Source organism: Neospora caninum, chromosome Ia (assembly GCF_000208865.1).
Source record: "Neospora caninum Liverpool complete genome, chromosome Ia".
NCBI classification, from domain to species: domain Eukaryota; phylum Apicomplexa; class Conoidasida; order Eucoccidiorida; family Sarcocystidae; genus Neospora; species Neospora caninum.
This window is the reverse complement of record NC_018385.1, coordinates 684,898-701,764: the sequence shown is the minus strand read 5'-3', so window position 1 is coordinate 701,764 and position 16,867 is coordinate 684,898. Positions and strand designations below refer to the sequence as shown.

At 53.1% G+C, this 16,867-nt stretch overlaps 3 protein-coding genes across 3 annotated transcripts; 1 reads left to right on the top strand and 2 right to left on the bottom strand.

Annotated features, from left to right (window-relative positions):
* Positions 1-1,575: 1,575 nt before the first annotated feature.
* NCLIV_000840 (thioredoxin h, related) lies at positions 1,576-2,835 on the bottom strand (the record flags this gene model as incomplete). Its single annotated transcript, XM_003879576.1, has 3 exons — positions 1,576-1,802; positions 2,287-2,349; positions 2,805-2,835. The coding sequence occupies 3 exons, from the start codon at positions 2,833-2,835 to the stop codon at positions 1,576-1,578; spliced, it is 321 nt and encodes a 106-aa protein (XP_003879625.1).
* Positions 2,836-4,372: 1,537 nt separating this feature from the next.
* Positions 4,373-7,078, top strand: NCLIV_000830 (conserved hypothetical protein; the record flags this gene model as incomplete). The annotated part of the gene is made up of 6 exons (XM_003879575.1): positions 4,373-4,537; positions 5,137-5,190; positions 5,412-5,614; positions 6,102-6,223; positions 6,588-6,700; positions 7,037-7,078. The coding sequence occupies 6 exons, from the start codon at positions 4,373-4,375 to the stop codon at positions 7,076-7,078; spliced, it is 699 nt and encodes a 232-aa protein (XP_003879624.1).
* A 1,544-nt stretch (positions 7,079-8,622) lies between these two features.
* On the bottom strand, positions 8,623-11,937 carry NCLIV_000820 (conserved hypothetical protein; the record flags this gene model as incomplete). The annotated part of the gene is made up of 5 exons (XM_003879574.1): positions 8,623-8,948; positions 9,560-9,722; positions 10,154-10,585; positions 10,988-11,077; positions 11,638-11,937. 5 exons carry the CDS (start codon positions 11,935-11,937, stop codon positions 8,623-8,625), a joined length of 1,311 nt encoding a protein of 436 aa, XP_003879623.1.
* Positions 11,938-16,867: the final 4,930 nt, after the last annotated feature.

Here is a 16,867-nt window from a genome sequence, read left to right as displayed (position 1 = left end):
AAATACGTATTGTTTTCTGTCGATTCCACGCAACACTGGCGTTGTTTCGGTGGGTGTTCATTGGGTTTTCTGTGTCGCCTTACCGGCGATAGTAACTGAAATTTGGCCAATTTCGATGGACCTGCAAACTGTCACCCAGTGCGTCGGGACATCACTTTCGACGGGGTCTACCTTCTTGGGCGACCACCCGCAGGAAAGCATGTCATTTCGGGATCCTGATAGCTCTACAGAGATCCATCTTTTTCAGGAAAAACATAAATACTTTTAGGTCACCTTGTCTGGTGCCAGTGTGCACCCCTCGGCATCTAGGGCACACCTGTTTGCCTTCCGGCCCTCGTGTCCAGGCCCCGCCTCTTCATCGACCACGACTCGTTCTTCGCTGCCAGTGGCCCTCCACAACCATACCTAGGATGCGAACCTCATTTTCGTCCGTTCATAGCTGGTAGACCGTCGTGTACCACAGCACCGGCTAAGGAGCAGACCATCCGCCACTGGAGTTTTTTGCGTCCCGCGTAAACATGTGTGTGTCTGACGCCACTGCCTGCCAGTCCACTCAGTGAACCAATGCATCGTTCCACGTGGGTTGACAAGCATCCTGGTGCTGCAGGTGTTAAATCTAGAATGCATCTCCGATGACAGTGCATAACATAGGAATTCTTTGGGGATACGTGCTTCGCGGAGCAATGCCGTCTCGACCTACTGCCGAACAGTGAAACACAAACATTTCCGGCCCCCTCTTCCTGCCCAAAGTTGTGGCCGTTCGGACGGCTGGAGCGGAAAAAAGCAGGGGGTCGACGTCGCCCATCGACTTCTGTCACATAAAAACTACGCCTGCAGCAGGGTTTCCTACCCAGAGTTGCGAATGTTGCGTGCGATACGGAGCTTGCTGGCCTTGATATCTTGATTTTGTCAACTACGACTTCCTGAAACAATCTAACCATGCACAGTATTGTGGTTTTCCCCCCGGGTGGGCCAAGTGCGTGTGTTTGAGAAATTTGTTGCACCGACGGTTAGCCGTGACCAAGCGCCCGCCAACTCCGTCGCATCGGACGATAGAGACCGGATACTCCCTTAAAGAGCTTGCTGACACTACAGGACGTCTACACACGCTTGACAGGTGTGGAGGACCTCGTCAAACGGTAGCACAATCGCTCTGTTTCTCCCGAAATCGAGGGATGAGCAGTGGAACTCGCCTCTGCCCCCTGCCCACCGGGTCTCCAGTATTTCACGCGCAGCGTGCACTGCAACAAACGACGAGACACTCCATAGATTCCGACATCGACCTGGCCCACAAGTCTGAAAGCACGAAGCTGGCCCGCAATGCTTTTGTCTTCTGCGACTCTCTATCGCTGCCCTGAGACATCAACTCAACAGGCACACTCTCTTTCCCGTGCGCTACATTCTGCGGTAGCTAATTTTGAACCCTTGAAAGTCTTGTTCAGGTTGCCTCTCCGTCAATTCCATCTCCGTCCCTCCCCATCTACTGATTTCCGAAAGTTCTTCCGCTTCTTCCTTGGAGACCCGGTTCCCTGACTCCGCCTGCAAAAAGTAACCGGACGTGCCCATACCCTCTGGTTAGAGGTGCTGCTTCAACATCTCTTCAATGCGCTCGACATTCGCACCGAGTACAGTGTCGACTGCTTTGCCTTGCTTGTACAGCTTGAAGGTGGGCATAGCGTTGACATCTTCCCTCTCAGCAATCTCTGCCAACTCGTCGACGTCAACTTTCGCGAATTTCACTTTCGCGTACTCCGGCTTGGCGCTCATGCTTTCCACCACGGGGGCGATCTGGCGGCAAGGGCCTGTACATCCCACAAAACGGCGGAACAGGAGTACCTAGGCATTCCGCGGACCCAGCGGAACGAGGGTCGCTCTAACAGGCACCAGCGCAAAAAGCACTGGCACTAAAAAAAACGCTCAGTCACCTCCCCTTTCACCAGGCACGCGCCTAAGCAACACAAAAAAGTCGCAGCAGTAGTTGCCTATACAGAAACGCGCAACTGTCTGCACATGCGTACGAATAAATTCCAGCGAAAACGTCGAGGCACCGCTGCCGAACTGGGCCTGCGCGGCTAACCTCCTCCGGTTTTGAGAACCAAATAGCGTTACTCGTTTAATCTATACGCGCTAACTGATCATACGACGCACGCCCACCAAGCTCTACCAGAAGGGAACAGAATGACGCGCGGAAACCGGCACTTTCACAAACCACTGTGAGGCAATTGTATACCCGTAATCAGGTACGCGTGGGTGGTCCGGTCCACAGAATCCCGCGAGTATACTTACCGCACCATACCGCGTAAAAGTCAACAAGAACAATCTCGTTGTCTTCGACGAGGCTCTTGTATTCTGAACAGACAGCAGAAACACGAACGACAGCCAGCGTTACAAGGAACGGCACACCAAGGACCGCATGTAGGTACACCAAACTGGAACAAATTCAGATTCCGGACCACAGGCTTGGTCGAGTTACCGCCCGAAACATCAAACTTTTTACAGGACCGCAAAGATGAAGCTGTATAGAGAAGCAGTGCTACAGCGAAGCCCCCCACGACGGAAAAAAGTTTGATCGGGATGCCCAGACGCAGCAGCGGTCGAGAGGGAACTGTCGCCGTCCTCGTCGTACCGAGTTGGACTTCCTTCGCAATGCAAAGTGTTTTTTTCGTCGACAGCACGGATATCGCTTGAGTTTGTGGCAAAACAAGTGAATCACACGAGAGCGGCAGCATCCAGTCTCGTCCTGGACCCGGGAAAAGCCTGCATATGGGACAGACCCTTCGCGTGTGTAGACTCTGTAGACTTACGCGCCTCGGTAGTGATGTGCTCGATCGGCATGTTGTCTTTTGGAGGATGGAGAAACGCACAGAAAATCTTTTTGCGACCTGCGCAATGCCACGCAAGCGTCTCGATTCTTTTTGGAAAGCCGAGGCAACGAAGTTGCTCCAATATTCGACCGGAAGACGTGGCCGCCTATACACCCGCGAGCAAAAGCTCGGATTTTCACAAAACAGCGAAATGGTGCGTGGAAGATTTGAATGCAAGAACTGGAATTACCCAGAAAAGGAGGGACGGCGTGCACACGCGGCCTTTCTACACCACCCAATGTCACCTCTTTCTCCAGCCAATGGGGTGCAAAAATACCCGCGCCGAATCCTGTGCGACGGACGCGCACGCTTGTTCGGTGGGTCATCCATCACCCAGGTCTGATGCTTTTCCTTCAGGGGAGGCTCGACGCGCGGGTGGAAAAAATGCACGACCTCGGGCGGCTTTGCAGTCTTGACGACCGGTGCGCAGCTTTTCTCCACTCCATGCCGCGCACACATTCTTCGAAATGGTTCTGAACATCAGAGGATCTCTTTCCGGTGAGTTGCTAGCTTAAGTCAGCGGGAACAGGAGCGCGGAACGAAGCCCAGACGTTGAGAGTAGCAGGCGGACCGCCAGGAGATGCGTTTTCGCACGTCCTCTCTCTAAACGGTGGGACAGGCGAGAGAGACCACACATACATTGGGTTGCGAAAAGCGCTCGCAACGCTGAGATAAAACACGCGCGTGCATGTGCGCGAAAGCAGGAGAAAAAGGAAACGGTGCTGCGACGAGATCCACCACACGCGAATTTTTCCAGAAAAAACGAGTTGCGTGGTCCCCGAGAGACTGGCCGAAGCGCCTCGAGTGACTCGTTCAGCAACCGCGGCCGCCGTCCACGTTCTTCTGTCTCTCCCCCAGTCAAAATATCGCGACTCAGTTCGTTCCCGGCACACGCGAGCGGGTAAAAACAACCACTTTCTTCAAAGAAACGCACTCGAAACACTCTTTCGCGAACGGACGAACGTGCAGAGGTTTTCAACACACACCAGATCAGCCCTTCTCTTTCGTTTCTTCAGCCGCGACAGCGTTCGTGACAACTTCGATCTCAGCTAGGCGTGTGCGTTTGACTCTCTCATCAGTCTGCAGGCCACCTTCTCGGCGCGTTTGAGTGGAATTCACCTCCGATGTCTCTCCACTCGTTTGCTTTTCTCGTCGTTCCATCCGCCGTGCCTGCCCTCCCGCCCAATCGCCACGCACCCTCGCGCAGGCGGTCTTTTTTGAGACTCCATTTCCCAACAAAACTCTGCTCTGAAGACGCAGCCTAACCGCGTTTTCTGATGTCCTCCTCCGCACGCTGCAGTTCTCTCTTCTCGCGTCTTGCATGTCCAGACGCCGCATTTAAGTCTGCCTAGGGCCCCTCTCTGCCGTGTGGTCTTCCTGGTCGATGCTCTAAATTCCGCTGTCTCCTCTCTTCTGCGCGCTTGTGTGCCTGTTGAACAGAGCCCTCGCTCCCTTAACTGCCTTCTCTCTGCTTCCGCCTTTTCTAGCCAATTCGCTGCGGGGCCAAAATGCCGGGTCTCTCGACTGCAGAGGGAAGCATGGCTGTTGACAACGAGAGAAAGTGTGAACAGGAGACTGACACACCGGAGATGAACGAAACAGTGGAGGAAGGTGATCTGAAGAGAACTTCCAGCGCTCTGCGTCAAAGTATTGCGCGCTACGGAAGCAACAGCGTAAGTGTGTCGGGCACTTCCTTTTTTCCTTCTCCCTTTCCCCCCCCCCCCCTGGACCTCAACGGGATAGACGGCAGGTTCGAACTCGTCCTGGTCGTGCCCGCATCTACACCGCAGCGTTTGGGAGTTAGAATGTTATTTATGGATCTTCTGATGAAATGTTCTCGACTCCACCTCAGCAGTTGCTCCACCTCTCTCCTCCATTCTGCTGTCTGTCGTGCTCCGTGTTTGCCGCCGCCCATCTCTGTGTGTCTCTTGAGGTCTCTTTTGCCTCGCTCTTCCGTTAGGTCTCTCTCACGTGCTTTCCCTTTTCTTCCACGTCCGAGATCGTCGCCCTTTCTCTTTCGGTGTCTCTATGAAGATAGAAGGCTTCCACTGCGTTTCCCTGTCGTGCTTTATGTCTCTTGTGCTTCTCCTCTTACGTGTCGCCGTCCCTCCGTCTTTTGCCTCTTCTTCTCGTCTGTTCATCGAGCGCCAGTCTGCTAGCTTGTCTCCTGTCGTGGACGGAGGGAGAGCCTTGCGAAACAAGCAGAGAGACGTCTGGGCTCTGTTTCTCCCTTTTTCCAAGTTTTTGTCTCCCTTTGCTCCCTTTGCTTCAGTACTACTACGCTCACGCGCCGCTGCCTGGTGCTCAGCAGGCAGGAGAAGTTAAGGTACGCCCCTGCTGAACCTCTCGATCGACGGTTCTCTCGTCTCCGTCTCTTCTCCCTTTCCCCTCTTTGCTTTTTCTCGCACACACGGCTCGCTTGTTGCCTTCCAAAGCACTCTTGGCTTTTTCTCCAATGCTTCGCGTGCTTCCTTCTTTTTCTTCGCTCTCGCCTCCCCGACTCTCTTCCTCTTTCCTACCTCCCTGCCTGATCTGGGGAATTTCCAGGTGATCTCGGGGCCTGGAGTCGTCACAGGTGGCCCTCCGGTCTTGCTCGAGAGACGAAAGGCAGAGGAAGGCGAGGAGACACCCGGAGCGAAGAGATTCGCCTCCGCAGATGAGGCGGCACACACAGCTGCCTCGGGAAACATCCCCGGAGCGTACAAGGCCGTTCAAAGCTACATGTGGACCGACGAGGGTGCAAGCGTGAGGTGAGGTGGAACCGCGCCACGCGAACCGTGTTCGGACCGAACGACAGAGACTGAAAGTCTTTTCAGGCAGTGGAAACAAAGAACGCGGTTCGTGGTGGGGTTTCGCGAAGACCGACGCTGCGTGCACAGCCAAGGGAGGGGCGCGACGCGTTACAGCAAAAAGGTGCGGGTGGGGTGAGAGTAATTGCGCAGAAGTGACTGTTTCCTCTCATTCGCGTCCTTTTCCCTGTTTCTTCTTCCAGGCGCCTGCAGTTCGCGTGCTGTGCTTTTAGGCCGTTTCCCTGTGTGCGACTTGGTGTGGCTTCCTCCGTGCTCCGTTTTGCGTGGGGGAAATAAAAGACTGGGTCAGCGCGTCGCGGATCTTTGCTCTGTCCGGATGCCCGCTCGCTTCCTCGTTTGCTCCCCTGCTCTCTGCGTTGTCCGCCGATTCTCTCTGGACTTCCTTTCTCGTTGCCCCGCTCCTGTGCGTTGCGCTCCCCTGTTGCAGGGTGTACGTACCCCTGGAGAAGCTCGTGGAGTCCCCGAAGGCGGGAGACGCGGAACTCCGCTTCGAAAAAGAGAACGTCGGCGCCTTCTTCGACGACGAGCGCGCAGCTATCGCGATCCACAGTAAGCCTTTTTCCGTGTCTGGGGAAACGAAACGGCGAAGCTTCGAAACGGTTCGCAGCTCGAGGGCGCGGTGAACGGAAACCCACAGAGCAGCCTCACGCCGAGAGGGAGAGACACTAGGGAGAGGAGAGAGAAGATACAGCACAGGCCAGCAGGGAGTGGCGCATGCCGTGTGAGACGAGCGAGGGCAAAGAGAGAGGGAGAAGAGAGCGCCAAGAGAGAGGATACACGAGGGAAAGAAAGCCGCATTTTATCCAGCGGGGGAGCATCGCACATTCGAACGCCGGGGGAATCTGCGATGAGTCTTTTGTGCCGATGAGGAGTGTGCATCGTTTTTGTCTTTCATGAATGCATGTGTCTTCAGCGACCGCAGGCAACCATGTTTTGGTTCTGAATCGCCTCTATCATCCAGTCGAGACTTCCAAGTGCCGTGTCAGTGTCCGCCCCGAGCGCATTACGCTGATCCTCGCAAAGCAGGTAGGGGCTCCAGAAGGAAACGGCTGTTCTCGCTACGCATTTAGGAAGAGTGTCGCCTTTCCTTTCTTTTTTTTCCTTTCTGCCTTCACTCGGTGCGTGGGTTTCTCGTCGAATTCGCCCTCGCCTTTCTTCTCGGTTCGTCTCCGTGGAGCAGCACAAGCCCATGTGGATGCCGCCTCGCCTGTGCCTTTCTTCAGATCTTCTTTTTCCGTGGGTTTTGTCTCGTTTGGTTCCTCTTGTGTGTACACACGTTTCGTTCGAGCCGACAAGGCAGTCTCCTGATTAGACATGTCTTCCACGGTGTCCCCTGTGTCTCTGCTTTTTGGGCATTTTCAGGACACTGATCTCACGTGGTTCAACCTGACCAAAGCGCGCTGAACAGGCCACGTGGGAGATAGACGATCGCCCTTTTGGTCTTTCTGACGCGCGGAAAATCGAGAGAAGAACCCAGGTTCTTCGCATGCAGACTCTGTGCATCTTCCGAGAGAGACCAGGAACAACCCGGCCTAAGACCTTGTGTCTCCTTCCGGCGGGCCTTTTCCCGCTCCGGCGGAAGCCGGCGAGTCTCCGCCATCGTCGCCCGTTTCCCGAAGCAGAAGAAGAGAAGTCAGGGCTGTCTTATCTGTCTCTCTCTTTTGCCTGGAAGCTCGCCGAGGCGCGGACAGGAGAGGAGAGCCACCCCCTCCAACCTCTTTTCCCCTTTCCATGAGCGACGCTGTCAGCGAGAGAAGACAGTCGCTGCGCTCTGCTCCCTGCATGTGGCGGTGCATATGGGAGTCTCGCGTTGCTCTCCTCGTGTTTGTTTTTGGGACTGAAATTTCTGTTTGCGTCGTTGCCGCCCTCTCCGTCTCTGCTGTGTCTCCTGCAATCTTTCTTTCCGGTTTTCCCCTGAAGCATCAACTTGCGTGCTCCGAGGTGTTCGCTTTGTTTTTGAAGCCTGCCGTCTTCCCCGGTGTCTCTATCTGTCGCCTGCTTGAAAAACTGCATGCCTCATGGATCTGCTTGTACGCTCGCAGACTCGACCAGGCCTTCTGACGCGGCGTATGAGGACGGCTCACGTGGACGACAGTCGTCTTCAGTGCGCGAAAACAATAGATCTCTCGGGATTAAAACGGGTCGCAAAGGCGCCACCGCGATCTTTTCCTTCTTGTGCATGTCTCGTTCGATAGGGCGTGGTACTCCCTGCTGCATACCGCGCCTTTGATGCCGAGTGCGGGTCTCTGCCTTTTCTAACTTTCGTACTCGATATCGTTCCCCCAGTGTAGACAGCGGAACCGTGATTCACGTAGCAGTCTCGAGCTCTTTGCGGGCGTCTTGCGTTTCAACACAGACTTATCGCGTTCTGACTCTTTCAGAGATCCCGCGAAAGGCCTCGGCAACGAGTCGAGAAGGCGAATGCGCGAAGGCAAAGAGGGGACGGGGGAGACAGATGGGGAAACAACCTAAGGAGTGAGGAAGAAGGAATGACGGCCTGGGGCCCGTACACCAAGAGAGAATAACGCGAAGGAGTGGGGCGAAAGAGACGCCGGATGAACAAGGCAGGCTCACCAAGCAACGCCGGGACGATCGGGAGAGAACGGGTATCACCGTAACGGGGGAGCCAGTGCAGAGAGCGGAAATGGGGAAACTCACAGCAGGCGTCAGGAACAGCACGGGAAGTGTTTTGGAAGAACAAGTACGCTCCAAGTGAAGAACAAAAAGGGAGGGAGGACCGCACAGAGGAGACTTAGACGGAAAAGGAAGGGGAACAGAATGCACCAAGTAGATGTTGAGGCACGCGGACGTCCCCAGGAGAGGAAAAACGGTGAAGGCGTGTGCGATCGACAGAAGAGGTGACACCTGAGGAAGTCACGAGACACCCCGGAGTCAAAACCCGGAAACACAAACTCAACGCTACGTGTTCCGTCAAGAACTGAACCTGCTTAGAACAGGGATTCTTCCATTTCATCGCGAAAAGCCTTTTCCTTGGCACGCCTCCTTTCGGTCGCTGTGAGGACTTCATCCGATTCGCTTTCATCACTCGTGTCCTTCCCGATGTTCAGCAAAGTGTGGAAATCGAGGCTCGGCGGTTTGTCTCTCTTTTTCCCCGACGCCCTCCGGCTGTCTGTCTGTGGAAAGAGTTGACTGTCCAGTTCGTCGGACGTCTTTCCCGGCTCCGGCCTCTCTTCTTCGGAGAAGGAACCGTCGCTACCGAACAACGAGTCGTCTTGGTCTTGCTTCGAGCACGACGAGGCTAGTGAGTGTTCACCTACGACACAGAGGCGAAAGCAGGCGAGGCAGGTGAAAAAGCGGGAGGGGAAGAAGCAGAAGAAAAAAACGTGGGAAAGAGGGTACGGAAATGCAAAGAGATCAGGAGAGAGAAGGGAAGAGAAGACAACGAAGAAAAAAAATTCAGAGAAAGGGACAACGGATATAAAGGACAAGGATGCCGCCCGGCTCAATCCGGAACCTGTTCACTGCTGCACAGATGCTTCGAGTGCCAAGAGCTGTGGAAGTTGACACACACGCTCCTGCCAAAGAGAAGATCACATCTCTCCTCGTGGACACGTGAACGTGAACAGAAAGGGGCAGAACAACCGCAAACGGCAAAGACTGCGTACGAGGAAAAGTGAAGCTAGCTCTTTGATCAAAAGCTGGACTGCTCAGTGTTTCTTGGTGTCACTAATATCACATTTGAAGGACTCCGTACATCTTTCTTTGTATATGTGTATATATACGTACCGGTATCCATCTTTTTCTCTCTTCATGTATACATATAGATATATGCATATGTGTCCGCATGCATGTGTTTTTGGTACAAGGAATTCTCCTTGCGAGGAAGAGCGGTCATTTCAATCTCACAGGAGTTGGAAGCCTTACCACACGCAGGGGAGGCATCTGCCGGTCTACGGTCCGCCGGATGTCTCCTTCGAGGCACCTGATTGAAAAGCACAGAGAGGACAGCTAGGAAACGGGTTTCTTCGAATGCAGGGACAGGAGCGAAAATGAAGAACCAGAGCACAAAAACGGGGTGAGAATCTGCCTGAAAAGCATGCAGGAAAGAAGGAACGGAGAAAACAGCTAGAACGGTGGCGAGCAGATGCAAAACAAGAAGGCAAGCCCTCACCGGGGAAAATCGAGATAATCGCGGGACACCAGAAGAGGGACAAACGCCGAAGCGAAGAGGAAAAGGAAAACCAGCCGCCACACAGAAACGCAGGGTGAGGAGCAAAACGTGGAAGATGCGAAGAGGAGAGAGGATACGAATATGCATGAAGAAACGAGGCGGAATGGAGAAAGGTAGACGAAAAAAGTTGGGCGTGGTGTCAATCTGTATCGCCATATCCATACTTGCGACGCTGTATAGCAGGCCTGTCCTAGAGGTTTGGTCCTTCTCTGCACCCTTGTAAAGGAATGCTCGAAGTGCACTCTTTTCCTCTTAACAGCAGCCTTGACCTCGTTCCCTCTGCTTACTCCATGGTGTCTTCTCCCCCCAGAGTAGCCTTCCTCAGAGCCGTCGCTTTCTATCATTTCGCCGTCTCCACGCCTCCGTAGTTGCCTTCGGAGCGGCGCCTCAGAAAGCCGCTGTCGTCCAGCTTCGCCGTTTTCTTCCGCTTCGTCGTTTCGTGGACTCGCCCGCGTTGTTCTGCGTTTTCCGCGAACTGAGTTTCGGGACTGTCCCTCACCCTCTGGATCACCTTCCTCCTCTGAGGTGTCCCCGTCAAACAGGCAATCCACAGCGGCGGCGGCCTCCTCCTTGATTTTCTGTTGGAGGTTTTGAAGGAGTTTCTGCTGCTCGAGCAGACCCTCGCGGATCTTTGCCTGCCTTTCCTCCGTTTCCATCTCAAGATATCGCTCGTTGCGCACGCACGCGATGTACACATCGTATGTCTCTTGCAGTTCCGCCTTCGAGGTGCAAAAAGCACACACGCCAGAAGTGGAGGAAGAAGCAGACGGACAGCGGTAGAGAGATGCGTCGTCGGTGGCGTTTCCGCCGGAGGCAGAGAGAGAAAGAGCAAGGAATGAAGGGAGAACTCGACGAGTGGATGCACAAATGGGAGAGAGTTCAGCAATTCACGGATGGCGCCTGAGGTGCCTCGCTCAGCCCTTGCCCCTTTAGTCTGCATTGCGAGCGCGGGAAACCAACAGTTCGAGAGGATCTAAAACACGCATGGGAGCGAAACGGGGACAGCCTCTGTCGCTGAAAAGAGAACAAGAACCGAACACTGAAGGGACCGTGTGTAGTGGTATCTGAAAGCGCCGTGGATTGCGCTCCACCGTCAAACGCTCCGGCCTTTTGAGTCTCACCATAAGCTTCTTACGATCTTCCAGAAAGGCCGGTTTCAAATGCTGCAGCGATTGCAACCGTTTCTCTGCCCGGTCGCTATCCTGAGTTAACTGAACAGACAAGAGACTCAAGCTACGAGCAAATGTACACTTGTTCGAAGGGACGTTGAAGACAACCGGCACTGAAGCCATGCTTGGTGTTCGAATGTGGGATGCGACATTTTTGCGTCGATCCGTTCGATCCGGTTCCTCGTCTATGTGTGTCTCTTGTCGCCGACACGCACGAACGCTGGTCACCTGGGCAGAACCCCGGATCCCGAGTGAGAGTGTCTAGATGTGAGGAAAAAGGCGGATCTATCCTTCTGCTGATACCGCTGCGTTTGCAAGGACTATACGAGCGCTTGACTACGTCCATTCACACGCGCGGCCATAAAAAACACATTTCTCCCTTGTGCACACCCGCAAAACAGGCGCAGCCAAGCTCCAAGGAGCGTGAGCATAGAATTCCAGGACGATCAAGCCGTTGGTCTTAGACCATCCGTAGTTTTTCTCCACTTCAAACGTTTGCTCTCTCGTTCACTTTGTGGTCACCGACGTTCTCAGCGACGACAGCATCGTGACGCATTCGCGGCCTATCTTTCTTCACTTGTTACCAGACGTGTTTTCCCTACTCTGCTAAGAGCGACGTTGGTCCGCTTCACTTCATCCTCCAAGTCTAGACAGGCTCGCTGCGTGTTCTGAAGGTCCGATTTCGCCCGCCTCAGTTGTTCCTCAAGCTGCATCCGAATTTGCTCCTGCTCGATGTCGGCGCCGCCGTCCAAGTGCAGACCTAGTCTTTGCAGGAACTCCCGAACCCGGCGTCGAAGCAGAGCACGTTCTGGCCTCCTGTGGCGTCCGAGAGCTTGCAGAAGAGACGCGCCAGTGTCAACCAACTGGGACGCGGCGGAGCTGTACATACACCGATAGGACATCACCCAGCAAGATTCAAAGGAGGAATTTCAGGTGGAAACGATACAGGTTTTTAGCAGACTCGATTCATCGGAGTCAGCGACACCGCACGTCTGCCGCGAGGCAAATTGTGGAGGTAGAGAAATGCAGCTGGGCGACAAATGCGGCAAAACGTTCGAAGGATGACTGTCACCGGAGCAGGCGCAACGATCTATTTTGATAGAGGCAATGGTCGCTGAACCAGCAACGGTCCTGTCCTCGTACGCGAGTCCACGGTCCACGCCAAGAGCGACCGCTTCGGAGAGCCAGATGTCGAGGCGTATGGGACTGTATCTGGACTCGGAGGCAAGTTTTGTGGTGAGTTAAAACGTAGCGCCTTTTGAGCTTGGTCAGTCTGTCCTTGAGCGCTGATCCGAGACTTTAGAACGTTGGGCATTACAAAATCAGACCGCTGTCTTGTTTTCACAGAAGGCATCGAATGCCAAACCCAGAAACCTCTTCAAGTGGACTGCCTTGAAAGAACCATAAAAGGTTTATTGGGGCCTGACGATTTTGGGGTAGAGACGCAGTTGCCTTAGAAACCCGGAAAGATGGGAAAACGTGTGCTTGGCGTCTCACCGAGCGTTTTTCAGCTGTTGAAGTTTGGTCGCCAGGACAAACTCCTCGACCCTGCTTGCTCCGTTAGACTGGCCTGCGCTTTTTTCAGCACTGTCTGCTCTGGGAGCGGTAATCACTGCAAGGGCATGTGACATGCTTGCGCTTTCCTGCGGCTTTTCTGGGACGTCAGAGGGGGAAGGACGAAGTTCCGTTCGCTGCCTGGCCCCTTGAACGGCGATCAGGAGCGTCCTCGAGAGTCTGATGAGCTCCTTTACCGCGTCGGTCTCTGCGGCATATATGGACTCGATATCGAGGCAGAAATTCGCACACCGAGCTAACAGCTCGGCGGTATGTTCCACAAAAGTCACTCGATCTTCTTCCTTGTCTAAGGGCCAATTTGGTAGTTCATTAACACCGCTGCATCGGAGAGTAAGCCATCTCAGAACGTTAGCCACCGACATAAAACTCGGTCCGGACGAAAACTGGCGGTATGACAAAGGGGGATCTGTAAATCCTAGCGCCAGCAGGAGGCCGTTTAGATGACGGACGTGATAGATGGACGCCATTGTTGTTTACTGTGGAGGAAAAGGCAAAGACCTACAAAAAGCTGAGAGGGCCGTGAAGCGTGTCATGTGGCTCCCACGACGATTCCCATGCTCACGCACCAAGCCTCTGGCGGTAGAGGAACCGGTCATCTACGGAAACAGCCTGCAGTTTCTGCCGGGTCAGAAACGAACCTTCTGGCTCAGAGTGGCACTTCGTATGGAAGGTGTTGGCGCGCCCACGACATCGGCATAGGAACGGCAGCGTCGCTCCCGTCCGGACGTTAATCGCGGGGAAGAGAGTGGAGTCCACAAGGGGATCTACGGTTTACAAAGACGGAATCGAATTCACAGGATAAAACCCTGTTTGCTTGCCGTAAAGCCAGGAATGCTACGATCGATTCATGACACGATGCAATTCCAGCAGGTCCGGTCCGATGTAACACTTCGAGTGTGTGGTGTCAGCTCGAGTGCCTTGAAAGGAATGCGCACCAGCCAACAGTCTGTCTTGTTAAACGTATCCATTAAGCAAACACACTATTCATATCCTTTAAGAATATATCGCGTTTCTTTTCGTTGTGGCATGTCGGTACATGAAAGAAAAGCCAACTACTGCGCTGGCTTGTGGGCCAGCGCCCCGCATGGTTTTGGAGGTCATCCTTCCCCTGTCTCTCTCGCTGTTAATGAAAAGTTCGGCTTGTCGCGATGTCGGCAAGTTCCTATACTGTGCGTATTAGCTTTTGCTTAAGTTAAACACGGCACTCGCGACTCATGATATACACACTTGCTCGATTGGCACCGATATGGGTATGCGTTCGAGTAGGTAGGCATTTCTGTTTACGTCTCACGTGTCTCCAGCAGCAGACCGCGTTACCTTTTTGGCTTCGCCACTCAGCAACCGGTAATGCTACCGATTTACCTCAAGCGTGGTCCCTCCTTTCTCTGCAAAGTCATTGCAACTGGGTTCCGAAGACAGTGGAATATACCGCACATACAGGCATGCACACGCCTCCTCGCGTTCCCCTCCAGGAATAGTGGACAGTTTCGAAGGTTGCAAAACTCTCTGGGATACGCAAGCTTCGTGCACCGATGGAGGAGGACGTGAGCGAAGACAGACAGGAAGAACGGCGGATGAGGCTGCGCGAGACGCTAAAGCGCCGACATGCGCGTTGTTTCGACAGATGGCGAGGAGAGGCACAGAAACGGTACGTGCATTCTAGAGTTTTAACAAAACCGGCAAAACCGAAACAATCGGCCGAACCTGTCGGAAAGGGTGATGGCTGAACCGAAGTTTGGTCTGGCGAACGCTGGTACCGAGAAGTGGGTAGGGCACCTCCGCATAAGAACCACAGGAAAAAGGAAAACTAAGTACATGCTACACTCATTCATAGCCCCCAGCACATCTTCGCCATGTAGTCTGCACTTCTGCCCTGTATTTTTTTGTGCGAAACAGATCCTACTTTTCTCCATAGTACACTGGGGAATTGGACCGGCAGGTGCAGATGAGTAATTGTGGAGAAACTCTTTCCGATCGGCAAGCGCAACATTTACAGAGACACCTGCGTGTATATTTGGCGAGGTAGATCTCTATGCAGACCTTCGCCGTCAGAAACAGCATGCCTCCCCAAAGGCAACGTCGCGAGCTTGCATCCTTGTGTCATGTTGTGTAACGCCACTTACATATCCCTGTGTCTTCTCTTCTGAGAGGGTAAGTCGGACCCAGTAAACCCTATCTCACCACCCGAAAAGATTTACGAAGTCCCCGTTTTGTGCCCGTCTGCAGAAAAGCCGATCTGGAGGCTCGCGTCACTCGCGCGATCGACGCAATTGTTCACTGGATCGACCGGTGAGGCCACTGCTTCTGCAATGCTTCGAACTGCCCCATTTGATATTTATTTTATTCATAATTTTCTAAAATAAGTTGCACATTTCCATTTTGTATTATCTCTTGGAGCTGTCTTAGCAACTATATGTGGATTTATCTTCTATAGTAAAGATATGTTCGGACTGTATTTATGAAACGTGATTAGTTCACCTAGCCAACACGATCCGGTTGTTTGGGAACAACTCCCTTTTTCCAGGTCTAAATAAAAACCTTTCATGTACCTGAATAGTATTTGCTAGCATATTATGCTGTGTTAAGAGCAATACCATCCAAAACCGGTTCTTTGTGGGGACTATAGCCGCGGGTTCCCGTATCCCACAGGGGAAACGAAACCAATTTCTCAAACAGTTGAATTCCAAGAGATGTACGCTCTCCAAAAAACCGTGCGTCCGCCAGTGGCCTCCGTAGGTAGTACCTCGTCCTCTGTCCCAAAGCACAAGTAAATTGACATCCATCTCCCACGGTAGAAACGCCGTCTGGATGCGCAGAAAAAGCTGTCGTTTTGTTGGCGCTCGTGGTTGAGTAATTGAATGCCATTTTGTCATCCTTAGTCTTTTCCCCAACTCACCCAGCAACCGCACGACAGCCTCGAAACGAAATTCTGATGTGCCGCCTCTCAAGGGGTGCTCATGCCTGGTCCGAATTCCTCAGCTTGACCAATATATCTTACGCTGTGTGTTGTCGAAAACCATATGGGAAAGTACCGACGATTGGGCTTGGCAATGACATATCTGCTTCATCTATATGGTTACCTCCCCGACAACACTCACGGAGTCAGTTAGACGTTTTTGCTTATACCTTCCACGAAAAATATGACAGGCTACGATATTCATGATAATGGAAAACGGCCAGTGAATCAGCGTCTCAAGATATAACACGTAACCGCACAGCGCTTGTTCGTTCCTCGAAAGACAAGGGTTCGCAAGGAACACCTTTGTGAAGATGGCGAAGCGCGCGCCTTTTCCATTTTCTCGCAGCACAGCAATTCCATATGCACATTATTACTTTCGAGACGTACTCACATAAGCACCTCTTGATTCACCACACGCTGTACGGGTGCGCGTTGTAGACATACGAGTCGACTACAAAATCCAATAAATCCGCGTGTTCTGTGGAAATCGGTAGACTCATGAACCTCTGGGATCTGTTGCAAGACTTCCCGCAGAGACAGAGACGGACGCTTGTCACTGGAAGACCTCGAGGCTGCTTGTGCCCAAAGAAACGTTTCTCGCTTAAGGTAAGATGCAGTTGAAGGCTCCTGTGTCTACGCTTTGGGGAAGCACCTGTTCAAACGCTCCCAAGGAAATGGATTACCGAGACTGAGCGGCAACTGGGCCCATAACGGGGTGAATCAGTGGAAACTGGAGACGAGGAACAAGGCAGTAGAATCACTTCATACCGAAGACAAGCTGCGGGAAGAAACCGCTATCTTTTGTGCAAGGGCAGCAGATCCACAAATGCTTTTCTCTGTGTTTGCTCTTTCCTTTCTGTCTTGCATCCAACCTTTGCCGTCGTCATGTCCTCAGACAAGAGGCCTTAGCTTTTTGCGTTCGACTGTGACGCAGCATTCCTTTGGACCAGATGCTCGAAGAGGTCTACATACGTCGGGACAGAGTGAAAAGGTCAGACTTCCTAAATCGCTGCGCCTGGCCATTTCCGTTTTCTGGACTGCGAGTGTGCGTCTCCACATGATGTGCCCAAGATATTTTGGAAATGTCTGACCGCCGAGGGGAGACTCTGGATACAGCGCGTGAAAAAGATGGCGGCTTTCCTAGAAGACAGTAGGGAGTACAGACAAGAGCAAAGGATGCTCGAAAATCGGTAGAATTATGCGCTCTCTCTTTTTCCACTTTTGCTCCAACTTCCACGATCTTTAGGCAAACACAGGAGATGAAAAACACGGGAAGGGGATCTGACAGTTCCGGGAAC